The following is a 25,612-nucleotide window of genomic DNA, read 5'->3' as shown; positions in this document are numbered from 1 at the left end:
ATGACAACTTTTTTTCAAACATTTGCAACTATGAAATTTTTTAATAAAGGATGGACAGAATATTGCACCAATCTCTACAGGAGTTATACAAAAGTTATTTATAAAGTATAGACTAGATTATAATTTATAGTGAAACTGAAAGTGTGCAACAAGATTCATCTCACAAAATCCGAACAGTACTTGTGATTTTACAAATTCCACCAATCACCAATATGATACATAAGCGAAAATTAATTCTTTATTAGATAAAAAATGGTCCAACCTTGAAAAGGATTCAAAACCAAATTGCCTGCTTACCATAATGTAAATTTACTGAAATTTAATTTTATTAGTAGCACCAAAAATAGATAGAAAAAATGAACTCCAGATTTGTGAAATATCGAACTTGTCCTAATAAATTAATTGTATCTCCAAAACTATTCACCTCAGCAAAGGCTCATCACGAGGCGAGCGAATAACCAGACATGTACTTTCAAAAGGTAAAATAAGATATCTTCTAGGGTAAAGACAGAGCTATCTCTCATCAACTTTAAAATATAGAACTTCATTTGGCAGAAAAATTGTGTACAAAATTAAATCATTGTGTAAAATATTGGTTAATGGAAGTACCCATAAAACGTGCTCTTTACATCTCATCATCACTTTTGTCACTCAAGACAAATAGGATAGGTTTAGGATAGTGTCATGCCCGGCTAGTCCGCTCCTCCTGTGTGCCACGCCCCCTGATTACCCACGTGTTTTCTCCCGATTGTACCCAGCTGTGTCTAGTTAATTTGCTCAGTCCTGTGTATTTCAGTCCGTGTCTTACCTGAGTCCATTATCTGTCATTGATGTTAGTCGGTGTGTTATGTTTCCCTTCTGTCATTAAATCCCTGGTTTTGCCCCGACTTTGCCGTTTGCCTGCTACTTGCTCGCCGCACCCGCACGATCGCCGCTTTGTCAGCCTGCGATCGTGACAGATAGGTTTTGGTAATTACTATGGTAGTTTTGATTAGTTTTGTGAACTAGATGTTTCTATTTTTTCCAAGTCCGGTCTGTATACTTAGTCTTGGGTTGATAATGAGATTCACTAAACTATTTACCTTCTTCCCTTCAGTAACTCTCAATCTGAAAGAGTCTGCAACTCTTACTATAGCGCCTTTCTTTAATGTACTGACCTTTTAAATCAGTGTTCTTTTAGGATACAGCTGAAAATATACTATTCAACTCAAACCATATGAACAACATGGCAAAAGAATTCAATAATGAACAGTACATTACATAGGATGTTTTTATAATACGATTCAGTTCAAAGTTCCGTTCAGTCCTCACCCATTTAATCAATGAGAGGTAATTGCACAATCCTACCACAATAACAGTGAGATAGTCTTCCAGTAGGAAAAATAAAGTTCAAACCGTGTCCCTTCGAGCCGGTTGTGACGTTGTCTCAGCCTCTTAAAGCGCGAAATCCTTGGGCAAACCCCGCCGTCCGATGTCCTCCTGCACGCGCGTCTCCTCAGGCATGCACACGAGCTAATGAACTTTCGTCGTTATCCCTCGATGCCCGGGAAACTCTCCCGGGTGGAATAAAAACCTGGCCAAAACTTCTCTGGTTAAGGTCGCTACCGTTTCAACAATCTGCAACACTGTTTTAACTAGAAAAGATCCGAAATTCACCTTGAAAACTACAAAATTATTCAAACTTCGCGTCTCTGCTGCTTCTTTAGCCTTTAGCCTCTCTCTCTCCTATGCACTACATTACTACGCATGCACGAGGAGAAGGGAGGGGCACAACATTTTTTTTTGTATGTAAATGTTTTCACGTGTAAATTAGACTATTTTACAAATCTTTGTTTTATGTCTTATCTTATAGTTAATTATTTACTAACTTTATTTTATTATTTACAATATTTGTAACCTGGGTTACAGACGCGATGAACGTCTGTCGGTAAGCTGACGAAAACTTTCAACAGGATCAAGTTTATTTATTAGACACGCCTTAATAATAGCAATATAATTAAGTATCTAAATAATCCTTTGAGAGTTTGCATGTTGACCTATGATGAACTCTTTAATTGGCAATTGAGAGTTGGCACAACGTGCATTTTACGTTAGCTGCAGAAGATGAGTTGATGTAACCCAGACATTGAAAGTAGGTTGGCACATGGTCCCCATAATGTCCGTCGGACGTTGGTTTTACGTTGGCCCCAGGGAATTGCACACATTTGCATATCACTACTTGGTTTACTGCACGTTGGGACAACGTGCATTTGACGTTCGCTGCAGACGTTCAGTTGACGTAAACCCGATGTGCAGATGCACGTCCGGCCAACGTCTGCTAATGACGTTGGGCCGACGTTCTACCAACGTTGGGCCAACGTTAAATGTTAGCTGGGAAGCTGTCATGGTTGTGGTATACGGTACATTATGGATGTTGGCTGCACGTCTGGACAATGTCCGGGACTGACCATGAGTTTGTCAATACCCGATGTTGTCAGGACAGTGGAGGTGTAGGTTGTACAGTTCATCTTGATCTGAAAAGAAATCTGTATAAATTCGATCTTGGACATAGAGTAAAGGTCTATGAGACGTCTGCCAGACGTTACGCTGACGAAAAATTTGGACGACATCAAGTGTATTTCATCGATTCAGAAAGAAAGGAAATTAGCCTATTAAAAGGCAGTTAGTGTATCTAACAAACAATAATATCCAAAAATCTTATTTTCATTATGTAGACCATTATGTTGGCCAGACGTTGTGTCGACGTCCGCTTTTGACCATCGACATAACGACCAACAGCCGACGTCGGCCCAAAGAAACAATGCTAGCTGGGTGTATACAAAGGCATGTATCAATGTCTCAGTGTCTTGAATAGTAAGGAATCGTAGTAGCTTGGCAATGTTACATAGCTGTAGGAAGCGCACCTTTGATACTGTATCGACATGCGATTCGATGAGAGGCATTTATCTAAGATGAGGCCTAGGTTACAGGCTGAGCTGCTGAGGGAAAAGTTCAGCTCCTTGGAGTGGTGCACGGAGATTATAGCATTCCTATCCGCAGACTTAATTACCTCCAAATGACAGAACCTCGGTTTTCTGAGCATTTAATGATAAAAGGTTTTCAGTCATCCAGGTCTTTACTTTGTTAAAGCAATTAGCTAAAGTGACAATAGATGTGATGTCATTGGATGTAACTGAGATGTATATTTGTGTGTCATCAGTATAGTAGTGATAATAGAAGTTATGTTTTCTCATTATGTTACTTAATAGCAGCATTTAGAGAGAAAATGAGAAAACAAAAAAGGACTGAGAACGGATCCATTTGGTACTCCATATTTGACTGGTGACATAAGCGTTTTAATACAGTTATTTGACGCTTCATATCATTTAGTCAAATAGGATTTAAACCACTTCAACTTTCCACACAACCTAACATTAAATTCAAGTCTATACAATACAGTAAAATGGCCAATAGAGTCAAAGGCTGCACTAAAGTCCAAAGGCATTAGCTTAATTGCATTGTTAGTATCTTTTGCCATTGTAATGTCATTTATGACTTTAGTTAAGGCGGTTTCAGTGCTGCGTCCCAAGCAGAAGCCCAACTGGAATCTATCCAGTATGTTGTGCCTCTCCAGGTATGACAAAAGATGAGCAGTTATTTTCTTCTCCAGAATTTTGGACAAAAATGGTACATTAGAGACAGGTCTGCAATTCCTGTGGATCGAAACTTGGTTTCTTCAGTAGTGGTTTGATCACTGGTACTGTCCTGCCCTGCTCGTCCGCTCCTTCCATGCGCCACGCCCCCTCATTAACCCCGTGTGGATTCCCTGTGTTCACCAGCTGTTTCTGATTGTTGTCATTAGTCCAAATGTAGTGGTGTGGCATGCTGTGTTTGCATTGGAGTGAATTGTGAGCCGTTTGAACGAAATTGAAGTCTAATGTTTGTAATTTTTCATTACAGAAGTCCTTCAAATGTTGACTACCAATATTACTTAGTAGCAGAGATTCAGCCTCGTTTGCTAGATTAGCTATAGTCTTTAAAAGGTAGTGAGGGTTATTTCTGTTGCAATCAATAATGTTTGAGTAATAGGTTGAACATGCCCTATAGAGAGCTTGCTTGTATTTCTTGCGGCTGCCAGACCATGCCACCTTGAATACCCCTAAAACTGTCAATCTCCATAGAGAATGTCTGGTGGTTTTGACAACTTTATTTTTCAAAAGCATGGTTTCATCCAAAACCTGACTAACCACTGTATTGAAGTCATGTGTGACTTAGCTGACATCTGTACTAGACATGGAGCTCACATTATTTACTGTATTAATAAGTTGTATGGAACTTCTACCATTTAGGTGAGGCGTCATAATATTCCTCTCCGCCATGGTCAAAGGGGTGGCTGAATCATGAGGGTAATTAGAAAATGGTCAGAGAAGGACCTACCCAAAGGACAGACAGATACACGATGAACATAAACTCTGTGAGTGAGACTATAGGTCTATAGGTTGTGCACATGCGTTGGTCCCATTACATGCTGGTAATTTCCAGGAGGGACAGGAAACTTTAGCTGAAGGCATCAGTCTCTATGTCCAAATGTATGTTGAGATCTCTAGTATTATAACATTCTCTAAGTTAATGAGTAAGTCAGTAAGAAGTTCCTCAAATTCAGTATCAATTCAATATAGCTGGGTGGGTCAGACACCATTTCAGTTAGCACTGCTTCAAATGTTCATCTATATATATATATATAGATGAACATATATATATATATATATAGATATCATATATATATATATATATATATATATATATATATATATATATATATATATATATATATATAGTGGTCGAGGGGGGTCCGGAGCCTATCCCGGAAGCAATGGGCACGAGGCAGGGAACAGCCTAGGATGGGGGGCCAGCCCATCGCATATATGTGTGTTTGTGGGTTTATGTTGTGCCTCGTTTAGGTCTAAGTCTTGGTCTAATAATAGTTACTATATTCTTTTTAGGCTCATTCAACTCTGATTCTAAACAGTTGCTAAATTTAGGGGAGGCTGTGTAATGGAGCACCTGGGTCAAGGCCGAACATGATCTAAAGGTGGGAGAATAAACAGCCTTCAATTTAAGGTTGCAAAGCTGAGTCATGCAGGTAAACTGCCACGTTTTGGGATAGCGTAAATGATCCCTTCCCTTCAGGATGGAGAACATCCCTGTGATGCACTGGCATCCCCACTGGATATGAGGCTGCCTTGAGCATTATGCAGTATGAAGTAGACTCCAGGATCCACCCACAATGGTGACTATAAGGATGGAAATACATGGCTGTAAATGTAACCCCATGAGGAATCCTAAAGAGACAAACTGCTTAACCATACTGTAGTAATCTGTAGTGTAAACTAGAGCATTATTCTTCTACATTCCATATTCCATCCATCTTCCAACTCCTTTTGGTCAAGTTTCTGGGAGCATTCCGCATAGGAAGGTTTTCTAGGTTAGCCTGGGAATATACGAAAAACCAATTTGACTTAGTTCATGACATAACCTGAAGTTTTCATGTCTTTGAATCACTTACATACACATGAAGACAGTGACATCTGAGAATAATCCGGACATTAAATATTAAAATACAGTACAATAACACAGCCATACTGCAAAGAAACATTGTAGATGCAAATGTACATATATAATATCTCCATTGCATTTGCTTGTTCACATCCCTTGATCATCTAGTAGCAACATTTGCACTTTAGATTCAAATGTCAAGAGAATATCAGATGTTGTCACTGTTGACTTCATACTGAGTCATATTGTGATCATGACTGTTGTTATCCTAATATATGACATACAGCTTTGTACTTTTATATAATAAAAAAAAAACAGAATTTTAGCTTAGAGGATCACATTTTTTTATTGAATTTAATGAATGCAAAACAATAAAGCAAATAATAATCTACAGCAAGAGAGCCCATCTTTTAAACTAGATGTTTATAATAATAATAATAATGCCACTTTATTAATCCCAGTGGGGAGTTTCTCTTTTTGCCTATACCCCATCTTGCTCTCCATGAGACACATGTGATTATAAGCTTGGCAGTGAAGGGCAGCCACCTGCAGCGGAGCCCACAGAGCTGGGGGTTAAGGGCCTTACTCTGCAGGGTGGCTGGGCTCAAACCGGCACCCTTCCAACCAGAGACACAGAGACTTTGCCCACTGAGCCACACGCTGCTAAATCCCTGCAGTTGTCTCAAGGTTATACATATTACCTAGCAATATTATCTATATTTATGTTAATATTCTTAATAATGCATGAAATTTTAGCATATAAAACTTTGTATTTTTAAGTTTCACCCTAGCTATATATCATTAGCCTTTCGTGATGGACTCACAGTCACACTAGTAGCAGTTACTATGGAAACTAGGAGTTGCATTGTGGCAGTAATGTAAGACCTGCCTCCCAAAATAGATTTCTTTTTATTTTTGGTATAAATGGGCTTAAATTGACTCAGATGGACACATTAACTGTCACGTGCACCGCACAACCTCACATTCACTGCTCACACTTTAACGAAACATCCTTATAGCTTCAAGTGAAAATTAAGATGTCGACTGGCTGAAAAAACCTTGAAAACATCATAATACTTAAGGTTGTCGGCACAGCAACCTAAATAACCCGTTGTGTTTAATGTAAGATTGATATTTAAGATTACACTTAGTTTTCAATGTTTTCCGCATCGCTGGCGTTATAGAACTACATGGAATAAAGTACAAAATTTCATTTTCCGCGTATTAAAGCCCGTTCTTTAAAAGGCATCTCTCTCTCTCACTGATAATTTCACCAATAAAATGTCCAGTGTGTTCAAGTTCAGTCCTATATTTGTTATATCAATGTTCCTCATGACTACCCATGTATTTATTATAACATATGCATGACAAGTAGCGCAAACTGGGATAGTGGTGTACTTTACGCTGCTGGCAACTGACAACCACTAGGCGATTTTCATACACCTGTCAACCAACCTGTCCTGAGCAACTTTTAACCGGTGCAGGGCTGGAAATTGTACATCATCTCTCTCTGTACCTCAAAATAATAAACAAACATTGACTGGACTGTATGACAACAGGTTGGCTTGCATAAACGTTTATAATGTTTCGTGGGCGTATTTAATATATTACACTAATATATTTGCACGTTTAACTTGTGCCAAAAGTTCGCCTCAACACGTAAAGGATATTAAATGTTAAGTAATTTACTAACCACATATGTTAAATTTCGGTATATTCAAGACGCGTACACTGATCAAATTATTAATCTAAAATACAATACTTTATTAAAAGTATAATTTAACCAGCTTACATTTTTATTTATAACCAATGGCGATGTATATGAAATCCTTGGTGTAAATTTGAATCCTTAATACTTACATCTGTACCATGTTGTACAGTACTGGAGATATGAACGTGTGCAAATATTTTTCCTTATAGCTGACAGATCATATACACATTCAAAGATTTTAACTCAATCTTTTATTAAAGAAAAAAGCCTCAACACATAATGGCGCTTTTACAGAGCCCGACTTGAACATCGCGAGCTCATTGGCAGTAACTTTGATGTGTCCGCGCAAATCCGTAGTTAAGTAGCTAGCTAGTAAGCAATCATCAATTTGATCGTAGAGCTTTCTCTCGTGAACATTCAATTTGTGTTTTGTTTCTCCTTCGACATGAAAGACGATAGTTGAAGCCGAAGGAGCACACAGCCCTAGATTCCACGAATCTGTGTTGTTTTTTTTTTTCTTTCGAAACGGCCAACGTCACTGACTTCATGACGCTCTTTCACTTTGCAGTTTCGCAGGCGTCCGCCTGCCGACCGGAGGAGGTCTAGCGGAGAGAGCGCGGCGCGCGAGCGGCCGAGGCGCTCGTGCAAACAGGAAGCAGAAAGACGGGTGAAGAGCCGAGCGGAGCCGCGGAGACTGAGCTCGGCCGCATAGTGAACACCGAAGCTCACCTCTGACTACCCGACTTGTTAATAGTCGGGGTGCGAGCTCAGAGGCGTCTTTACGTCCTTTCACCGAGGCTGGATTTCGGCAGTGTTTGACGCGGATCCCCTAACTGACCGAGGGAGTGACAGAGAGGGGGGTCTGCGATAGCGCACTGATTACAGCAATTTTCCCGCTGGTCGCCCAGGTGTTCGGGTGATAACTAACTGGGTAGCTTGGGACTTTGAAACCCAAGGAAACCGTATCGGACACTGTATTCGGCGGCCGACGTAATGCCGAGACGAGAGTAGTTATTTACAAGAAAACGGCGGCACACGCTCGGCCACAGACAGCTTGCTAACATGGTGGAGATGTGTGTGTTATTACCAGAGCGCTGTTACATAATTACAACCACGGCTCGTGTCTGTCCGTCGCACCTCCGTGTTTCTCTTCTCACCCAAGACAACTTTTGACGTTTGCGTCGATCGTAAAATAATGGATACCGTTGCACTGAAGAACTAGATATCGAGAAAATGGATCCAAGTCCTCTCTTAAGTGGTAAGTCCTCTAGCTTGGTGGTTACTTGTTACCAGTAACTGTTGCTTGCAAACTGTTTGATTTTGTGCAACCGCGTGTTCATTTTAACTAGTTACTCAAGGCTGACTGTAATCGACGTTGTCGCGCCGACTAGACGTATCCTGACATAACCACGTAACTGTCAGTATTTTATTTTTGTTTTGCATGTTGCTAACGTACGGAATCTGCTGCAGTAGTAAGTAGTACATTTGGGACCAGGTTAACTAATGTGCATCTGCAGCCTGAAGACCATTTACCTAATATGCATAAAATGAAGAACTCTCGTTCTAAGATCGCAGTCTGGGAAATTGAATTACCAAAATGTTCTCAACGTGCTCTGAAAAATCGTTTCTTGCTCGCTGCTTCCAACTCTGTCCCACTGACGTGCACCCAGCATTATTTTCCGCATCGCTGGAGAATAGATGGCTGGAAAGAAGCTGGGAAAAATATAGCCTTCGTATCTTTGTATAATTGTCATATATATACAATTTTACATACATTTAAGTTATAGCGTTATACGAGGAATGAAACAAGTTTTGTTTTTGATTTTAATGAACTAACGATTTACTTTATGACCTCGCAATACGATTGGCAGAGCAGAAATTGTAAGATGGCCAACCTAAGTATTGAAAAGATTATACGTGCTAAAACAATAAGTAGAACACTTTGTGTATAATTAAGGGTAAACTATCAAAATATACAGGTTAAATGAAACGAATCAATTTCTCCGAAGAAACAATAGTAGTACACCAAATGAAGATGATGCATGCAAAGGGCTGAAATTGTCTTTAGGCATTACAGGTTTGCTGTTCGTAGGAACTGATCTAGTTTGATTTTCAGTTTCTACCGATTACCGAACGTATAATTCCATGTCGCCCCCGAGGCCCGGTGTACGATAGTCTTATCACCCTTCCTAAATGGCGACGCAAATCTTTTATATTTCTGGTAGCATGTGTGTGCTGGGCTTAATTTCAGATAAACATTGATAGATAAAATTGTAGTTATGCTTATATATGGATTCTGATCTTGTAGTATGTACTGCGTTATTTGCATTATGCTACATTGTTTGAATGCATGATTTATTGAGGTTTATTGATTCCTTATTAGAAAAACTCATACCTGAATGTTTTGTTAGCCAAATGGCAATAAATATGTCCCAATGTGTTCTTGTATTTTCTTTTCCAGAAGTGGACAACATCATAAAATAAGTGTGATGTTGTATTTTCGGCTTTTGAAATGACATTTCTCAAATTATAGATTTTTTTGTGTGATTCTCTTTTCTGGTTTTTTTCTTTCTTTTTTGTGTGCTGTGTGATTTAATGCAAACTTTTAGATTAACAGCTTAGCACCCATTTCCAAACGTCCTTTTTTGACCACCCGTCATAAGTTTGTTCCTAGTGAGGACAGTGAAACTTTGCAGGGATGTCCTATACTTGGCAAACCTTCCCAGGAAGTGGTTTAGTTATCCAGAATTTCATGAACCCTTGCTTCCTCTTTTTTTTTTTTTTTTCCCCGTGTGCCAATTCTTTCCTGCCAGATGACAATGCCAGTAAATCGTGGAGTCGTTCACTTTCAAGAACAGGTGATGAACTGAACCTTTCCTTGGCAAAAATCAGAAGTATGTACTTGTCCTCTCTGACTTTGAGAGTTATTTTCACAAACATTCCTTGTTTTTATTTTAATATTATTTTTATTTTAATGACGTTACTGTGACACACCCATCAAAAATACTCCACAATTGTGCACAATCAATGTCTAAACATTGGAATTACTTTATATTATAAGTATATGTAATACTGAATTACTACAGTATACAGTATAACATGCTATTACTTGAGAATGTGATTGTAACAAGGCTGGTGATCTGATTTTCATCAGGCTTGGAAGGCACCACACTGCCCTATGTTTTCATTTTTTCTTTTAGATGATTTAATTAGTTACAGATAATGGAGTTTCTGGTCAGCAGCATTTGCAAATTTTAGGAGCACAATGAAGAGGCTTGTGTGACCTTCAGCATGGCGGCAGCACATCATGTAAATCGACAGTGAAGGAAAACAAGCTTGGTGGTTTATATGGAATCTGTTAGGGCTGGGCAGTGTTTTCATTTTTTATGGTATATTGATACATTTTCAAATGAGATATAGGAGGAGACAATACTGTTTATATGCGATACACTTTGAAAAAAGTCAAGTATTTTTATCAAGTATTTTTAGACCTCCTTAAAACAAAGACCTCCTCCTTGTTGTAGACATGAGCGCTTTGGTTGTGATATTGCAAAGAATCCCATTATTTACAGGTAAATCAAAATATTCAATTAGTGTCTCATAGGGAAGTTGATGGAGGTGAGGAAACATTGTTACTCGATTAATTTTTTTTTTTTAAATTGCCAGATGACTGAGGTGAAAAATGTAATTTTATTGAAGGGTAAAGTAAAATGATTGTTCTAGTGTACTTTCAGTGGTTGTCAGACTTCTTTTGGGCTATTTGCCAAATAAGTTTTAGATTTAAATTTAATTTCTTTTTATCCTTAAACATTCAACTAGTGTTTTGAGAGCAATGTCAGAAACCGAGAAGAGTACATTGGTGGACCTAGTGGAGTGAAATGCTTTCAAGTTGTAGCTGCTTTATTTGACCCTTGCAACATACATATAGGCATAATTCGTTTTGTCTATTTTGAAACATAGCGAATAGTTGTACAGGCGGACCTGCAATATACCGGCACCTCAAGGCATGCGCAAATTAAACTTACACAACCAGCAGCTGCTACGAGCCCCAGTCTAGGGTTGGGGCATAACAAAGGGGACGTGGAGTAAGGGAAGGACAGGGCGCGATGGACAAGGGAACACACGTGGACAAAGGGGTATTTTTTTGGTATATTTTTCTGTTTTTATTGACACGCCACGGACACAGAAAAAATAAACCCGGTGCAAAAGGACTCAGGAATTACTATAGCAAAATCCAAATTTCCAAACGCAACCCAAAACTTACCTAAGTGCAGAGAAGACAAAAAAAAACGACAAATTCATACGTGCGCAAAACAAAAATGGCAGCCACTCCCTATACAACTGACACAGAGCATACACAAAGATCAAAGTGTCAAACCGAAATCCGGCCGAGAGTTCGAAACCAAACAGCAAGAAAACCCAAGCGAAAGTACAGATAAGGGCAAAGCGAAAATCAGAAATCCAATAAACCAAAAAAAATCATACGCAGTAATATCCATCAAAGAAAAGCAAACTAGCAATAATCAATAAGCGAGCAGAGCTTCCGACACGTCTTGCCTCTTCGGAAGACGGAAGTGACGAATTCCGCATACAGAGAGTTGTGGGCGGAGTCTGCACGTGGAGGCGGAGCGAACGTCGAATGGAGAGCGAAGTATTGGATGAGACTGTGGGCGGAGTCTGCACGTGGAGGTGGAGCGAATCGCGAATGGAAAGCGAGCTAGAGGACGAGGCTGTGGGCGGAGTCTGCACGTGGAGGCGGAGGGAACGTCGAATGGAGAGCGAGCTAGAGGACGAGGCTGTGGGCGGAGCTGAACTTACATCGGCGAGTAAAACTGCAAAATCCATGACTTCAAAAAGGAAACATAGTGTCATGTCCCTCCAAAAGAATCTCGATATCATTACAGAGATACGAAAAGGAAAATCACAGAGTTGTTCCACACCATTTTGGAGTGGCTAAGTCTACGGTAGGCGATATTTGGAAGAGTAAAGAAAAAATCATCCAGCTCACTTGATGCTGGTTAAAAACTGGATGACCACTGCAAGAATAAAACGGGATGAATCGCTAGCTCAGACTGAAATAACATACTATTATAAGCCTTGCACCTCACAAACATCATGTAGTTTGTATGTGTACACATGTACATGTACGTTGTATGTACTGTTCATGTATATCTAAGCATTTTTTACTTACGGGCACCCCTCGGTCCCATTCTGCCCGCATAAGGGGGGTTTGACTGTAGTTGTATATTTGCAAATAGTTCATTATAGGAAATAGCTCATAGGGAAGGAAACACTGTGTTAGCATTTCGGTTAGACTACACTGTTTTAATAAGCATTTGTTACATCTCATACGTGGCTTTGACTTACAACTGAACATTTAGTCCACTTCATACAAAGTACCGAGTGATATATTATGCATCGCTGTTCTGCCTAAAAATACAGAAATATGGTTTTTGGTTTGTATTGCCCAGCCCTGGAATTGTGTCATCTCTCACAAGCAATCCCACACTGTGAACACAATACAGTTTATCTGGCCTCACGTTGTTTGAATAGAGAAGAAAGACACACCTTACAACTGAAATATGCCAATAATCCATACAGCATTCACACCTTTTATGCAAAGCATGTTGCAGCCGAGAGGAGCTATTTCAGCCTTACTGGAGGTGGTTTGGTTCAGTAATGCCGTTTGATTCCCTGATTTGTCATTTTCTTTTGGGATGGCAGTGGCCCTCCACAGTTTTAGGGAGGGTATAGTTTCTTCATTAGTGATGAATTACATGTTTGATCTTGATTTTTATTTTTTAAGTTGGGGAAACAGGATGCAGTTTGGAAGTTAAGTGGCTCGATGTTATACCTAATGGAATATCAGTGTTGACTTGCATGTATGTTGCCATTACCTTCTCTTTCCTCAGCTATTCTAACAATTGGGAGACCTGGCAAATAGAGCCAAGTCAAAGCATGCAGGTCTTCAAAACTAAGGAATTTAAAACATAGTTTGGACTTTATTCACAAAACATGCTCATTTGAATGAAACAGCAGAAGAATTATGGTTTTGAGGCCAAAGATCTGAATACGGTTCTGCCTTGTAAATCTATAACTTATTATCTGTCACCAAGTAAAATAGGAAGCTGCTTTTGTCACGAAACTGCCTTGATCAAGTGCAGTGAGCTGATGTTAGATTTCTGAAGCCCTGCACCTTAACCAGCTTCCCTTCAGTAATACACACTGCAAGGCTGGTGGTTTTGCTCACACATTTTGTCAGCTCGTTGGATTTTTTTTCTTTATAACCGTCTGGAATGTACCAGCCCACGGGCATATTTACATTACTGCTTTGGCTCAGTGTAGAATGTGCTTGGATTGGCGTAGACATATAAATTGCTTGTATAAACCATCTCAGGTGAAGAGATTTTGAGAATCATTGGTTATCATCAGGTTATTAGGTTATGTTCAGATTAATGCCTGTTACATCTTTTTTAAAAAAAGGTTGCATGAAATGTTTGTATGAGTTTAAAATTATTTTTCAGGATTTTTAGAATGAGATTTAAGAGAATTATATATTATTTTGAAGAATACTCTCATGACGGAGATTTCTGTGAGCTCTTTTGAGTCAAAAAGCTTCCAGAACACATTATCCCTGTTGGTCTGTGTAGTGAATACCTTGCTTTCAGGTACAACAAAACGCCTCAAGCTTTTGTCATTTAGGCACCTAAGTTAAATGCGTTATAAAGGTAACCTTACCAGAGGGTGAATGGTTTGCATTGTTCCTTTGTTGAGTTTTCGTTTGTTTTTTATGAGATGAAGTTTTATGTTTCATTAACTTAGAGCATTACTGAGCTAGCAAATGAGCGACAACAAAGTATCTTACTGTAAGTAGCAGTCATCTTCTAAACGGTGACCAGCATGTCGATTACTAGAAGCCTAAGTTTTTAGGGTCTTTTGCACTGCTGTGCAGCTCTTGAAATGGTAGCCTTCGGGGAGAGGTATTTTGTGTGGAAGGATCACAAATTAACAGTAAACTCCACCTTGGTAACCATGCAAGTAAAGAAGTAAATTTGAGAGGCTATGGATGTTAGCAATATAAGCAAGACATAAGATATCGACGTCTAGTGTATTTTGTCAACCATCTCTTAGAAATATTATTATCACGCTCTTTCTTTTGACTAGAAGCTCTGGCTTTGAGAATGTTTGGAACAAATGTACATTTACACATCAAAAGCAGACCTGGTTTTTGTGGTATCAGTGGTCACTGTCATTGTTATTCTAAATTTCATATTCATGATAGTCTGTCTTTTAATTCAGATGGATAAATGGATATTTTCGTAAACCATTGCACTATAAACGTGCAATAACAACTACAAACCCTGATATGAAATTTAGGTGACTACATGACCTTTAAGATAAAGGGCTTGAACAGAGACCTTGAGAACCCAAGTCTCATAAATCTGAGTCTTCGTCTTGATATCCTTGGTATGCTTTATTTAAAATGGGTCATTTAAAATGTGATTGATTCTGCATCTGTGATTGACAGGTGAGTGTACTCCTTTAGAAATTATCCATTCATGGTGGTAATTGAAATATGTTAATTGTCTAGGTTGTATTGTCTCCATTTTTTCCTTTTGCAGCGCTAACAAATGTGTACACAATTAACTTATTGATGTAGTTATTCAAACGATGAATCATAGTCAGTCATAAAAAAAAAAAACCTAATCATTTGGTCATTTTTACTAAAGACCTCCAGTGAGTGGGGTTGCCATTCGAAAGGTTTAGCTGGGCATTGTGTATTTGATAACTGGATATTTTTTATGATTCAGTCTAGTAATGACAATGCCACAGAAGAGGAGGAATATAGAAATTAGACACATACATATGATTGGATACATAAATGACAAAATAGCTGAAGTACCCTTCTCTAAATGCTCTTAGCCTGAGCAATTTCTGAAGAGCACAATGGTTAAATCTTAGTGCATGCCAGAAACTTTGAGCTGTTTTTCCTTCCATCTATTCACCTTCGCCAGTACCTCCAGTGCCTGCATTTTGCTAAATTTGGAAAGCAAAGAAAAGTGCAAAAAAGGTGCAGTCTACAAATGGGATGGTGTGATCTAAAGTTAACCACGCACTGGTGAGAGTGGGACATGGAAGCATCAACATACACACCGAGGTCTTTCTCATAATCAGCTACCTTTATTTCATTGGAACAAATAAAATGTCTGTACTTTCTGCTCCTTGCATGGATTGCCTTACATTTATCTACGTTAAATTTCATATGCTAGGTTTCAGCCCAGTTACTACTTAGATCCTGTTGTAGCCTCTGTGCTGCTAGTTTAGTATCTGCTACACCACCCACCTTGGTGTCATCTGCAAATTTAACCAGTTTGCTGTATGTATTGGTGTCAATATCATTAATGTATTTTAGGAACAATAGTGGTCCTAAAATTTAACCCTGCGGTACCCAACTGTGACATTGTGCCTCTAATAACTTAAGGATTCTTATCCTATCTATTACATAGATGTTTTTAAACTTAAATGCATTTTGTGAGTTAGATTTTTCATGGGTTTATCACTTTTTTAATTGCAGTGGCAGTGCTGGAGTAAGAAAAGGTTGTAATTCTGTGCATTAATATGTCCTCTGACTGGTTCATTTGGTTTGTTGAAATTATTATGCCATGTCACTTCCTTTATCTTAGTTTGATCATGTGATAATTCTTAATTAAGATATTAAGAGTCTTCTCTTACCAAGGCCCATATTTCAGTATTATCATCTTCCTGAGGAAGTCCTTATTTTGTTATGCATTTATAATTATCTGTCAGACATCAAGGAAAATTAACATTACAATATCTCTCCCTTAGTAACCGTTGCTCATATACAGGATGATGGTTTCCAAGGTTTTGGATGGGAGTTGTGTAATTGGGGAAAATGCTAATAGATTTAATTGACATGCTTAGCACAACGCACATTTTATACCTAGTCTTCTTGTGTGATTTAGTCTGTTCAGTTTTTGTAACCACATCATCTAGATATTGCTCTGCACTTTGCCTAAAAGAAATTAAAGCATATTTTTTGGTCAAAGTATAGGATATCCTCTTCCTCAAGGTTCCCAGAAAGCAGTGGTGATCGTTTTCTTCTGTTGATGAACCAGCCTTGAGATGCTGCTGTGTGCTACACACAGCTTCCTGTGTCCTTGTGTCAAGAGCCCTCTGTCTTGGTTCCCTGCAGCCATGGACCCGTCCATCACATTGTGGCAGTTTTTGCTGCACCTGCTGGAGGACGGCAGCCACAGGCACCTCATCTCTTGGACCTCTGGTGACGGGGAGTTCAAGCTCCTGGATGCAGAGGAGGTGGCGAGGCTCTGGGGTCTTCGCAAAAACAAGACCAACATGAACTATGACAAGCTCAGCAGGGCTCTTCGATACTACTATGACAAGGTAGCTGTTTGTAAGATCCTCTGACCCTGCCTATGTAGGGAATGTATTTACCTGTGGTTAGAGGTCCTGAAAACTGAACAGAACATATTGGCCGACATGAGTACTACTAAATACAAAAGGAAAAAAAATAAGATAGAAAAGCATTGTTAATTAGGCTACTAGAAACATGCGTAACGTACTGTTCCACCTCATTTCAAAATCTTGTTTTAAGCATTTTTGAAATATCCATCCATCCATTTTCCAAACCACTTATCCTACTGGGTTGCGGGGATTTTTGAAATATTTGAAGTTCAATTTCAATATTTTCCAAGAGAGTATGTGCTGAATGCTTAAAATGCCCCACAAAATACTTCCAGATTGCAAACATTTGTTAGTTGTTGCAAGGTTGCACGTCGCATTTCCTGTCCTCAAGCCTGACGTTCTTATGCTCCTCCTACTGCAAAGGGTATGCACATGACATCAAAGCAGGCGGAAGTCACTGCGTTCACACCTACTAAGTGGCGAAAAAACTGGCAGTGTTGGCGTTCAGCTTGAATGCTGCAGGAGCATCTAAAATGGGAAAGAGCTGTTGTGCGATGTAACAAGAAATAGGAGCGTCACACACTATCCCCTTGAAAGTAACATGCACTGATTACAGTGTATTGCCACACCCACCATATGACAAACCACCTCACGGATGAGAACCTGAGTGCAGCCATGCAGCAGGTGATAGCTTAGTGCCACATTAGTCCGAATGGACCAGTGTGAGGTTGTATCCGGCGGCTAGACTGCTAATTCTGCCACCAACCCCCAAGTTATTCTATGTAAGTAGGAGGACCTCCTTTTAGGGCTGGATGTAGATGTAAAAATATTTTAGCAAAACTTGCAATGTTTGTATTAATATTGCACATCGCCAAGCCGTGTAATATACTGCAGCCATTTCTCGAATTCAGTACAAAATATCCACCTCCAGTTGTGATGTCATTTGGCGCTGCTAACAGTTTTTACACCAGTGGAAAACCAACACCTTTAAGTATCATACTTTCGGTACTTTCTCGAAAAACCAAAAGTATGGTACCTGGTGTGGTGGAAAAACGGCCAAATAAAGCATTTCAAGGCCCACCCCAAAGTACCGACGTACCAAAGAAGTACCCCAGCTAGTTTGGCACTTTAAGTACTGGAACTTTTGGTACTGGTACTCGACTGGAAGTCAATGGAAAAGTGAAAGTACCGAAATTACCGTTCCAAAAGTACCGTACTTGGTGCAGTGGAAAAGCGCCCTTTGTTCGCTCAAAATTGCGGCTTGTTTGAATCAAGTCACTGCTAGTATCTTGTGTCACCCTCTTTTTTTCACCCCTGTCACAGTCGTAACTAACACCACTTCCTTTTCCTTCTTGTTCGCATTGTTTTTGGGTATGGTAAGGTTTACATTGAAAGTCTTCATTCAGCCTTTGTTACTCTTTAAAATACAGGACATACCAAACATATTTCTCATTTGTATAGCAATATTAAAAGGTAATTTTAAAACAAACTTTTTTGTGTCATAGCAACTGTGTAATTTTTTTTTATCTGTGAGGCTGTCAAACGTGTTTGGTGTACTTTATGGAAATGTCAATTAATATATTTTCATATGTCACCTTCACAGAATATCATAAAGAAAGTGAGTGGACAAAAGTTTGTCTACAAATTTGTGACATATCCTGATCCGACTGCTGCCGAGGGGCTTCGCATGGGGGAGGAGTCCCAGCGGCGAGAGAGCCAGACAGACGCTGTAGGCCTGCCCAAGGTCCCTGGGGGCAATGCCCCCCCCTGCCTCTCCAAGAGCCTGCAGGCCCAGCGCTCCCCACCAAACTCGGGCCAGCGCAGCTCCCGCAATGACTACATGAAGTCAGGACTCTACTCCACCTTCACCATCCAATCCCTGCAGGCCCCCACCAAGGCCCCCAAACCCATCAAGACAGAGCTCCCGGTTCCTGCGGACAGCACCCCCAAGGTACCCAGTGCTGAGAAAATGATGCCTGAGGTGAGCTTCTGCATGTCCTATCTGAACAGAGGCTTGATGTCCAGTCTGAAGTTGGGAGATTCAGTCACTGTATAGTACTGTGCAAAGGTCTTAGGCAGTCAAAAGAACTGTTTAAATCTATTTATCAGGGTAGTAAGTGCACGTTCGTGGCACTTACAAAAAACACAATTTAGCAGCAGGATATATGCAAATTAAGAGTAACAATAAAAACTAGTAAGAATTTCTTTTGTTCTCCAAAAAATGACTGTTATCTGGTTGGATAGTTAGATGAACACCACTTCAATTCCCAACAGTCTTCTCAGGGCCAGCTTAGCCATTCCATGTTTTTATTAAATTTCACCGCCAGCTCATTTAATTCATTAATTTGATTACTTAAAATCAACGACAGATTGATTAGCTATACCAGGTGTCCTAGATGTCAAGTAAAAAAAAATGTAGTAAAGTGTATTGGATGGTTGCTGCAAATACTGGGGTGATTTTAGCAGAAGTTCAGAAATTTCTGTTTTTATAGTTAGATAATAATTAAGATGCAAATTTGCATGGATAATCAAGAGACCTGTGCGGTACTTTTCCCATTTACTTCCACAGCAGAATTTTGTCAAATTGCACAGAACTTTTCTCATAGAATAGTAATTCATTGCACCAAAGATATTCTTTGCTTAGTTAATACTGAGAGGTTAGATGGTTAATCAAACTGCCTTTCTGAAACCAGCTGCGCGTCTGTACAATGGAGGGGAGGAGCTCTGCTCAGGGGCGGGGCTCTGTAGAGAGCAGTCTGCAGGTGATAGTCACCCAGCCGTCCCCTTGTGTCACACCTGCCCTGAGCCCTCAGACCCCATCAGGCTCTGCTCCTGGTAGTCTGGTGAGTGACAGCAGCTGCTTTTGGTCAAACCAGATACTCTTGCTGCAGAAAAGGTATTTCGGATCTGATAGATCAACAAAATTTTATTTGTTTCTTTGTTTACTTATTTATTTTTTAGAATGCCCAGACGCAGAAGACCCAAGGTCTGGGAGATCCCCCTCAGATCTATTTGACTAGTGTCTCTGACCCAAGCTCCATCGCGCCCCTCATTCCGTTGGCCCCGGTCGGGCCCTCAGCAGCTCCCGGTGAATGTGTGGTCTCTCCGTCCCAGAGCCACCAGGTGTTTGTGGTCATCAAACCCTCAGCACCCGTGTCTTCAAAGGAACAGGCCCTCTCATCTGAGGAGGAGTTCTTTGACATTGTGGGCCTGAAGGATAAGCATGTGGAAGAGGTAGGAGCAGATGCTTTCCTAAAGCATCCTAAGCGAAATTTCAGGCCCGGATCCAAAGACTGAAAATGTGTTCCCCCCCCCCCCCCTCCATTTGTCAGGTGACTGCGCCTGCATCTGCTCTTGCTCCGGCACCTCCACCTCCCGCAGGAGGTGCTGAATCAGTGGAAGGCCTGCCGGCCTGTGTGGAGCCAGCCGGCCCGCCGTGTGTGGAGTTGAGCCGCGGGGAGCAGCCGGCAGACGGGGAGGGAAAAACCGAAGCTCAGTTAGCAGGTGAACTATGGCCACTCAGACTGTTTGTTTGTCTGTTTGGTGTTTTTTTTCTTTTTTGAGGGATCAGGGAAACAGTACATCTCCTATCCTTGATTGTCTGAAACGATGCTTTGATTGGTCTGTCATTCATCAATATTCTGTGTGGGTTTTGTGCAGGTTGTGCTGTGTCGAAGGGCCTTTGTTGATGTGCCAAGGCATGTGGTTGCAAAGAGCTGAAATTCTTCATTTTCTTTTAAGAAAAACATACCCCGACCCCAGAAGCTGCCGTTCCTGCTTCATCACCCCAGGAAGCCCAGCCCCCCAAATCCAAAAAGCCCAAAGTTCTGGAGCTGCCCTCATCGCCTATCCAGCTGCCACCTGGGCTTTCCCTGGATAAGGTCAATGCCGCGGTCAACAGCCTCCTGGCCCCTGGTGGAGGCACCAATACGCTGACCCCCACCGTCATCACCTCTCACGCGCTGGTGAGTGTTGAGGGTCCCCTGCAGAGTCCTCACGAAGCTGTGCTTCAGATCAAAGGTCTTCACCCTGCAGCATGAACCAGTTAACCAGCTGTTTTTTAATGGTCAGTGTCAGTACTGAGGGGAGAGCCATGACCTGGCGCACAACCTGTAGCTTTTCTGGACCAGGAGCCAAGATCTCTGTCTTGGATGTGGCCTGTCAAAGGCATGTGAAGATGGTGGTTACAGTTGAATCAAACAATTTCAGTTCAACACATGCCTTTTGAAATCAGACTATTGTGAGCTGCACTCACGACGTAAGTAGTTTGCTGCACATAGCAGGGCTAATTTTGAAAACCCATTAAGATGGAACTGTACAGAATTTTCAGTTATTAGATTTTTCAGTCTATTTTCTTTTTGACTTAGATGTAATGTCTTAACCTTAACACACGTGGCCTTAAGACCTGACAATGAACACTGAAGTCACAGGGGCATTTTTTGTTACTTTTTGTTTCTGTGTATCAGCATCTTTTATGGAAGTATATTGTGTCCTCAGTTTAATGGGGGAAAGTATTGTCCATAGAAAATTCCTAAAATCCACATACCCGTAAAAGCCATTTTTTCAGCTTTCCGCACAATTTGAGGTAACATAAATTTCGTCGGGGGTATGTGCTGGATGGTGGTGAACGGTATGGGTGTAGCAGAGATTTTTTTTGTCCTGCGTGCTGTACAAGTTAATTGACTAGGTATTTCCAGTAGGTGGCAGCACTGACTTTCACAGAACAGAGGTCAACCAAGAGAAGAGTAGAGGAAGAATAGTTATTGTAGTAGTTATGGTGAGCAGCTGTGTGAGGAGGTGCCGAGGTGTATGGTATTTTCTAAAGCAGTTCTATTCTGGCATTTTAAAATCTTGGCAATAAAATTTACCGAGTGCTGGGGTGTCTCTGGTTAATATTGAAATAAGATTTCAAAATGCTGGTATGCTGTATTACCGTAATACCGTAAAGTTTCACAACTTTAAAACTTTTCATAAAAAGCTAACCCATTTCACTAAGCTCCTTGTAATTTTGTTTGTTGCAATACATCTGCCCTCTCCTGGTCTGGTGGAATATTGCTGCGTTCCATTTACCTAGGAGGCTGGAACTGGGAATGACGTCACACAGGAGTTAACAGCGTTCCAGTGCAGCAGAACGGAAACCCACTAGCTATACCAGGGACTTGTTTCAAAAAGCAAGATTTCTTGCTCTGCCGGATAACTTGCCGGATTTTATTTACCCAGTGTAACTAGCCTTTATCCAGCAAGCTGTCCGGCTAAGCAAGAAATCCTTCTTTCTGAAACAGGCCCCAGTTTTAGCCTGGTTAATTGTTAGCCATTATGAGCAATATCAATATCACATAACAACACATTACTCGGTATTTTCCCCATAAAAACGCCTTAGCAACACGTCCTCTGATAGAGGTTGGATGGTACTGTGTGTATAACTGATTTAATGAGCTACAAATAAGATGTAAGTGCTAATAAAAAGTATTAAACTACAGCTTTAACTTCTGTTGATAAAGGGCGCAGCCATCCTGAATTCTCAGGTCGGAGTTGTGTAGATTCCTCCGACTTCACGACACAGACTTCCCATTTCAGGGGGCGTTCCAGTTGAAATTTATGACTAAGAACTCTGGATTTCCGAGTTCAGATGGAATGCATATCACTGCTGTATGCATGCACCAACCACAACCATCTGCCTCTGCAGCCAAATGTAGTATGAACACAAGGTTCCGCATGCACAATCTGCAGCCGAAAGTGCGCATGGAAAAGTCAAGTATAAACTAAGCTTAAGTTGGAAGTATCCCTTACAAGTATAGAACCTAATTCAAAATAATTTAGAAACATTTTTTGCATTCAGGTTTGTTCGTTGATTTAATGTAACTTTGACTTTAACTTGCCTAGAAGATGTGTTTGACTAGTTGAATGTCTAATAACAGTACAGTGGGTCTTTTTACACTGTCAACTCATGGACCCAGCCTTGGAAGTCAGGTCGGGGTGATTTTCAGCATGCTTCCCTTGTGCTTCCCTGTCAGACCCCAGTTCTGTTGACGCCAAGTCCGCTTCCCTCTACCATCCACTTCTGGAGCACGCTCAGTCCCATCGCGCCCCGCAGCCCGGCCAAGCTGTCCTTTCAGGTATGCCTCTTCCCCGTTCCTGCTGCTCCCTGACGTAGTCGGCGCTGGCAGCTGGTCGCCAGTCTGTTCGGCGTGCTGTTTGTGGAAGCCACGCATGCCTCTTTCACACGCCTGTGCCCTTCAGTGAACTGGCATGTCCTGCTGGCATGGTGCGTCAGCTCCCCCTGTTGGTGAATTTTTGTTTTTCCAGTTCTTGCAGTTATGGATTTCTGCCATTTTACATGCCCAATGAGCCATTATCTGTATTATACAAAAAGGATAACAGCTGGTTATGATATTTACCCAAGGAAAGCCCTGCAGAAAACCACAATTAAATGCAATGTTTTACATCATTAAAGGTGGAAGAGAATCATCAGCTTGATGTTATTTAAATCCTTACGTGTATACAAAGTGCATGGGATGGTTTAATGATACTATATTTGTCTTGTTTGCCTTGTTTCAGTTTCCAACCAATGGGAGCAACCAGATCCACATCCCTGCCCTGAGTGTGGATGGGCTGTCCACGCCAGTGGTCCTTTCTCCCGGTCCACAGAAACCGTGAGCCGTGGCCCGGGCTCTCTGTCACATCCCCGATCAGCAGTGGGAGGACTTCGCAAAGCAGGCTCGCCGGCGGCGCAGGACATGGGGGCTGGAAACAGGCACAGTCACCAGGGCCCTGTGCAGAAAGCAGCTCTGAGCTGCTTTTTCTCGTGTCTCAGGCCCCAGCGAAGCAACAGCGCCCTCTTCTGGTGGCCTGCTGTCTTTGCTCTGGGCGGAGCCTGGGCCAGCAGGTGGCTTTTGCAGTATTGCATCTCAGAGAAAAGCCTACCCAGTTTCCCTTTGTGTGGCTTTTCCCCCCTTTTCTACATGTCAGCATTACGGATTTTACTTCATCTCCTTTGGAACTGAAACTGTATTCAGTCAAATTACCCTCCAGCCATCTGTTTGGATCGAGAGTGGCTTCCTCATAAATAATGACTTTCTAAGAGGAAGATCATTTTAAATTAAATCTTTATTTAACAGTGATTACCATTCCATTTTTTGTTTCTTATTCAGTGATATTTTTAAAAAAAACATTTTTTCTACATCACGAAATTTGGACAATAATGATGGTGAATTTTCTGTTGATATAAATTTCTCATTTTATGTCTGATGACATTGTGCTTCTTTTTGTTATTTCTTTTCTCCCAGAAACATTCTTGGTTTCAAGTGGCGAATTTGACATCGTGGACGTCTTTTTCCCACATATTAGAATCCATATATGTCTGTAATCCCTGTCATATGTTCCTTTTGAAATCGTGTATGTGTAGTTACTGGGATTCTCCCCTGTAAGGGGCTGTTCTTCTTGATTCTGTCCAATTGGGCTAAGCAGACTGCTACTGGGTGGTGTTCAGGATTTTTAAGAGACGATATACAGTTTATTTTGTCGTAAAAGTAAACGAGACAGCAGTTCTTGATGGTACGCTCTGTCCATCCCAGTATTTTTCTGAATGTTTAATTGCTTGTAAGATCTCCGACATTGCTCTGATTATTTCTAAGATGGAATGTGGGTTTTGAAGTGTCAAGTGAAATTTTGTAGCTTTTATAATGGGAACTCTAGAGGAGACCAAAGCCAGCAGTTTTAATGAAATTCTACACGATATTTTTTTTAGAGCTGCACTGTTTCGCTGTCATTCATTAAAGGGCTATAACACATTTTATTCTTCTATGCTACCAAATGCTGAAATTTTAAAACCCAGTTTTCTCAAGTAATGGACATAAATTTTGGCTCTACATTTACTGAATTCAAACATTGTGTTAAAACAAAAGAAGAGGTTACTAAAGAAATAATCTGAATTATTAGTTTTTCCCTTGAATGTTGTTTTTTTGGTAGATGTATGCTTAGTATCCGTACTGGATACAGAAATATTTGCGGCCTGTTTGAAGTCAAAGTCACTATTCTACACAATGACAGACTGTCAGTTGCATTTATCAAAGCGAGTCACGTTTATCCAAAGCTATTGACCACATTCCGATACATAAGGTCACCAAATTTCTTTGAGAAATGCATAGAGTCTAATATGGAATATGATGTCAAAATTTTATATTCAGCTATTTTTTTAATAGCACTATATACTTACAGTAAAGATATACCATTTGGTTTCTTGCAAACTAGAATCATTTGTACCAATTTGCATTGATATATATGTTAACAAATTATTACATATCCATAGATGTACAATACATCTACAGATATATTTAATTGATATTTTTCAGATATGTGAGCTGACTTTCCTTCTAGCCTTTTAGGTTTGCTATGTGCCAGTGCTTGTGGTATTTGTCGCAGTGTCAGCTGACAAAAATATATTGAAAAGCCAGTTCTTATCTTGCACATTTAAAATTGAGCAGTTGTTTGGATGACACGTCCTGGACTCTCATCATTTTTCGTTTTCAGGATCATACTCAGAAACCTTACAGAGATATGAGACTGTTTCTGGGTCAGACGACGTTACTGGAATGTGCAGCGCTGCGGTTCATCATCGGTGGCCATGTTTGGGCTTGCTTACGTCACACGGGTTCTTTAAAATGTTGATAAAATGTGACCACTTGTTATCCTGAGTATTTTGCACTTTGAGATTTTTATACACATGGACTATGGAAAATTATAATCCCTCTTTCCTGTTGTTACTAGTCGTTGCTTGGATGATGCCTTCTACTGCGAACACAAGGGAGTAGATCTTTGTAAACATGGAGGGGTTTTGTCAGAGGGTAGAATGCTCGAATTTAGATTTTAAAAAGACGGTCTAGTTTTCTTGGTTTATTTTGCCTGCATCTTTTACTCTGGATT

General features: G+C 40.5%; 1 protein-coding gene across 3 annotated transcripts; it reads left to right on the top strand.

The window, feature by feature from the left end:
- The first annotated feature begins 7,839 nt into the window (after positions 1–7,839).
- elk1 (ETS transcription factor ELK1) lies at positions 7,840–25,448 on the top strand. 3 transcript variants are annotated; one of them, XM_049016720.1, is made up of 9 exons: positions 7,840–8,504; positions 16,461–16,669; positions 18,294–18,671; positions 19,384–19,533; positions 19,652–19,924; positions 20,023–20,194; positions 20,432–20,655; positions 22,705–22,806; positions 23,249–25,448. In XM_049016720.1, exons 1-9 carry the CDS (start codon positions 8,480–8,482, stop codon positions 23,345–23,347), a joined length of 1,632 nt encoding a protein of 543 aa, XP_048872677.1. In that variant the 5' UTR covers positions 7,840–8,479; the 3' UTR covers positions 23,348–25,448. The 3 variants fall into 3 exon arrangements, with proteins under 3 accessions (XP_048872677.1, XP_048872678.1, XP_048872679.1); XM_049016721.1 differs by lacking the exon at positions 7,840–8,504 and adding an exon at positions 9,824–12,068; XM_049016722.1 differs by lacking the exon at positions 7,840–8,504 and adding an exon at positions 12,072–12,210.
- Positions 25,449–25,612: the final 164 nt, after the last annotated feature.

This window comes from Brienomyrus brachyistius, chromosome 6, assembly GCF_023856365.1.
Source record: "Brienomyrus brachyistius isolate T26 chromosome 6, BBRACH_0.4, whole genome shotgun sequence".
In the NCBI taxonomy this organism is placed as follows: domain Eukaryota; kingdom Metazoa; phylum Chordata; class Actinopteri; order Osteoglossiformes; family Mormyridae; genus Brienomyrus; species Brienomyrus brachyistius.
This window is presented reverse-complemented; position numbering and strand designations above follow the sequence as displayed.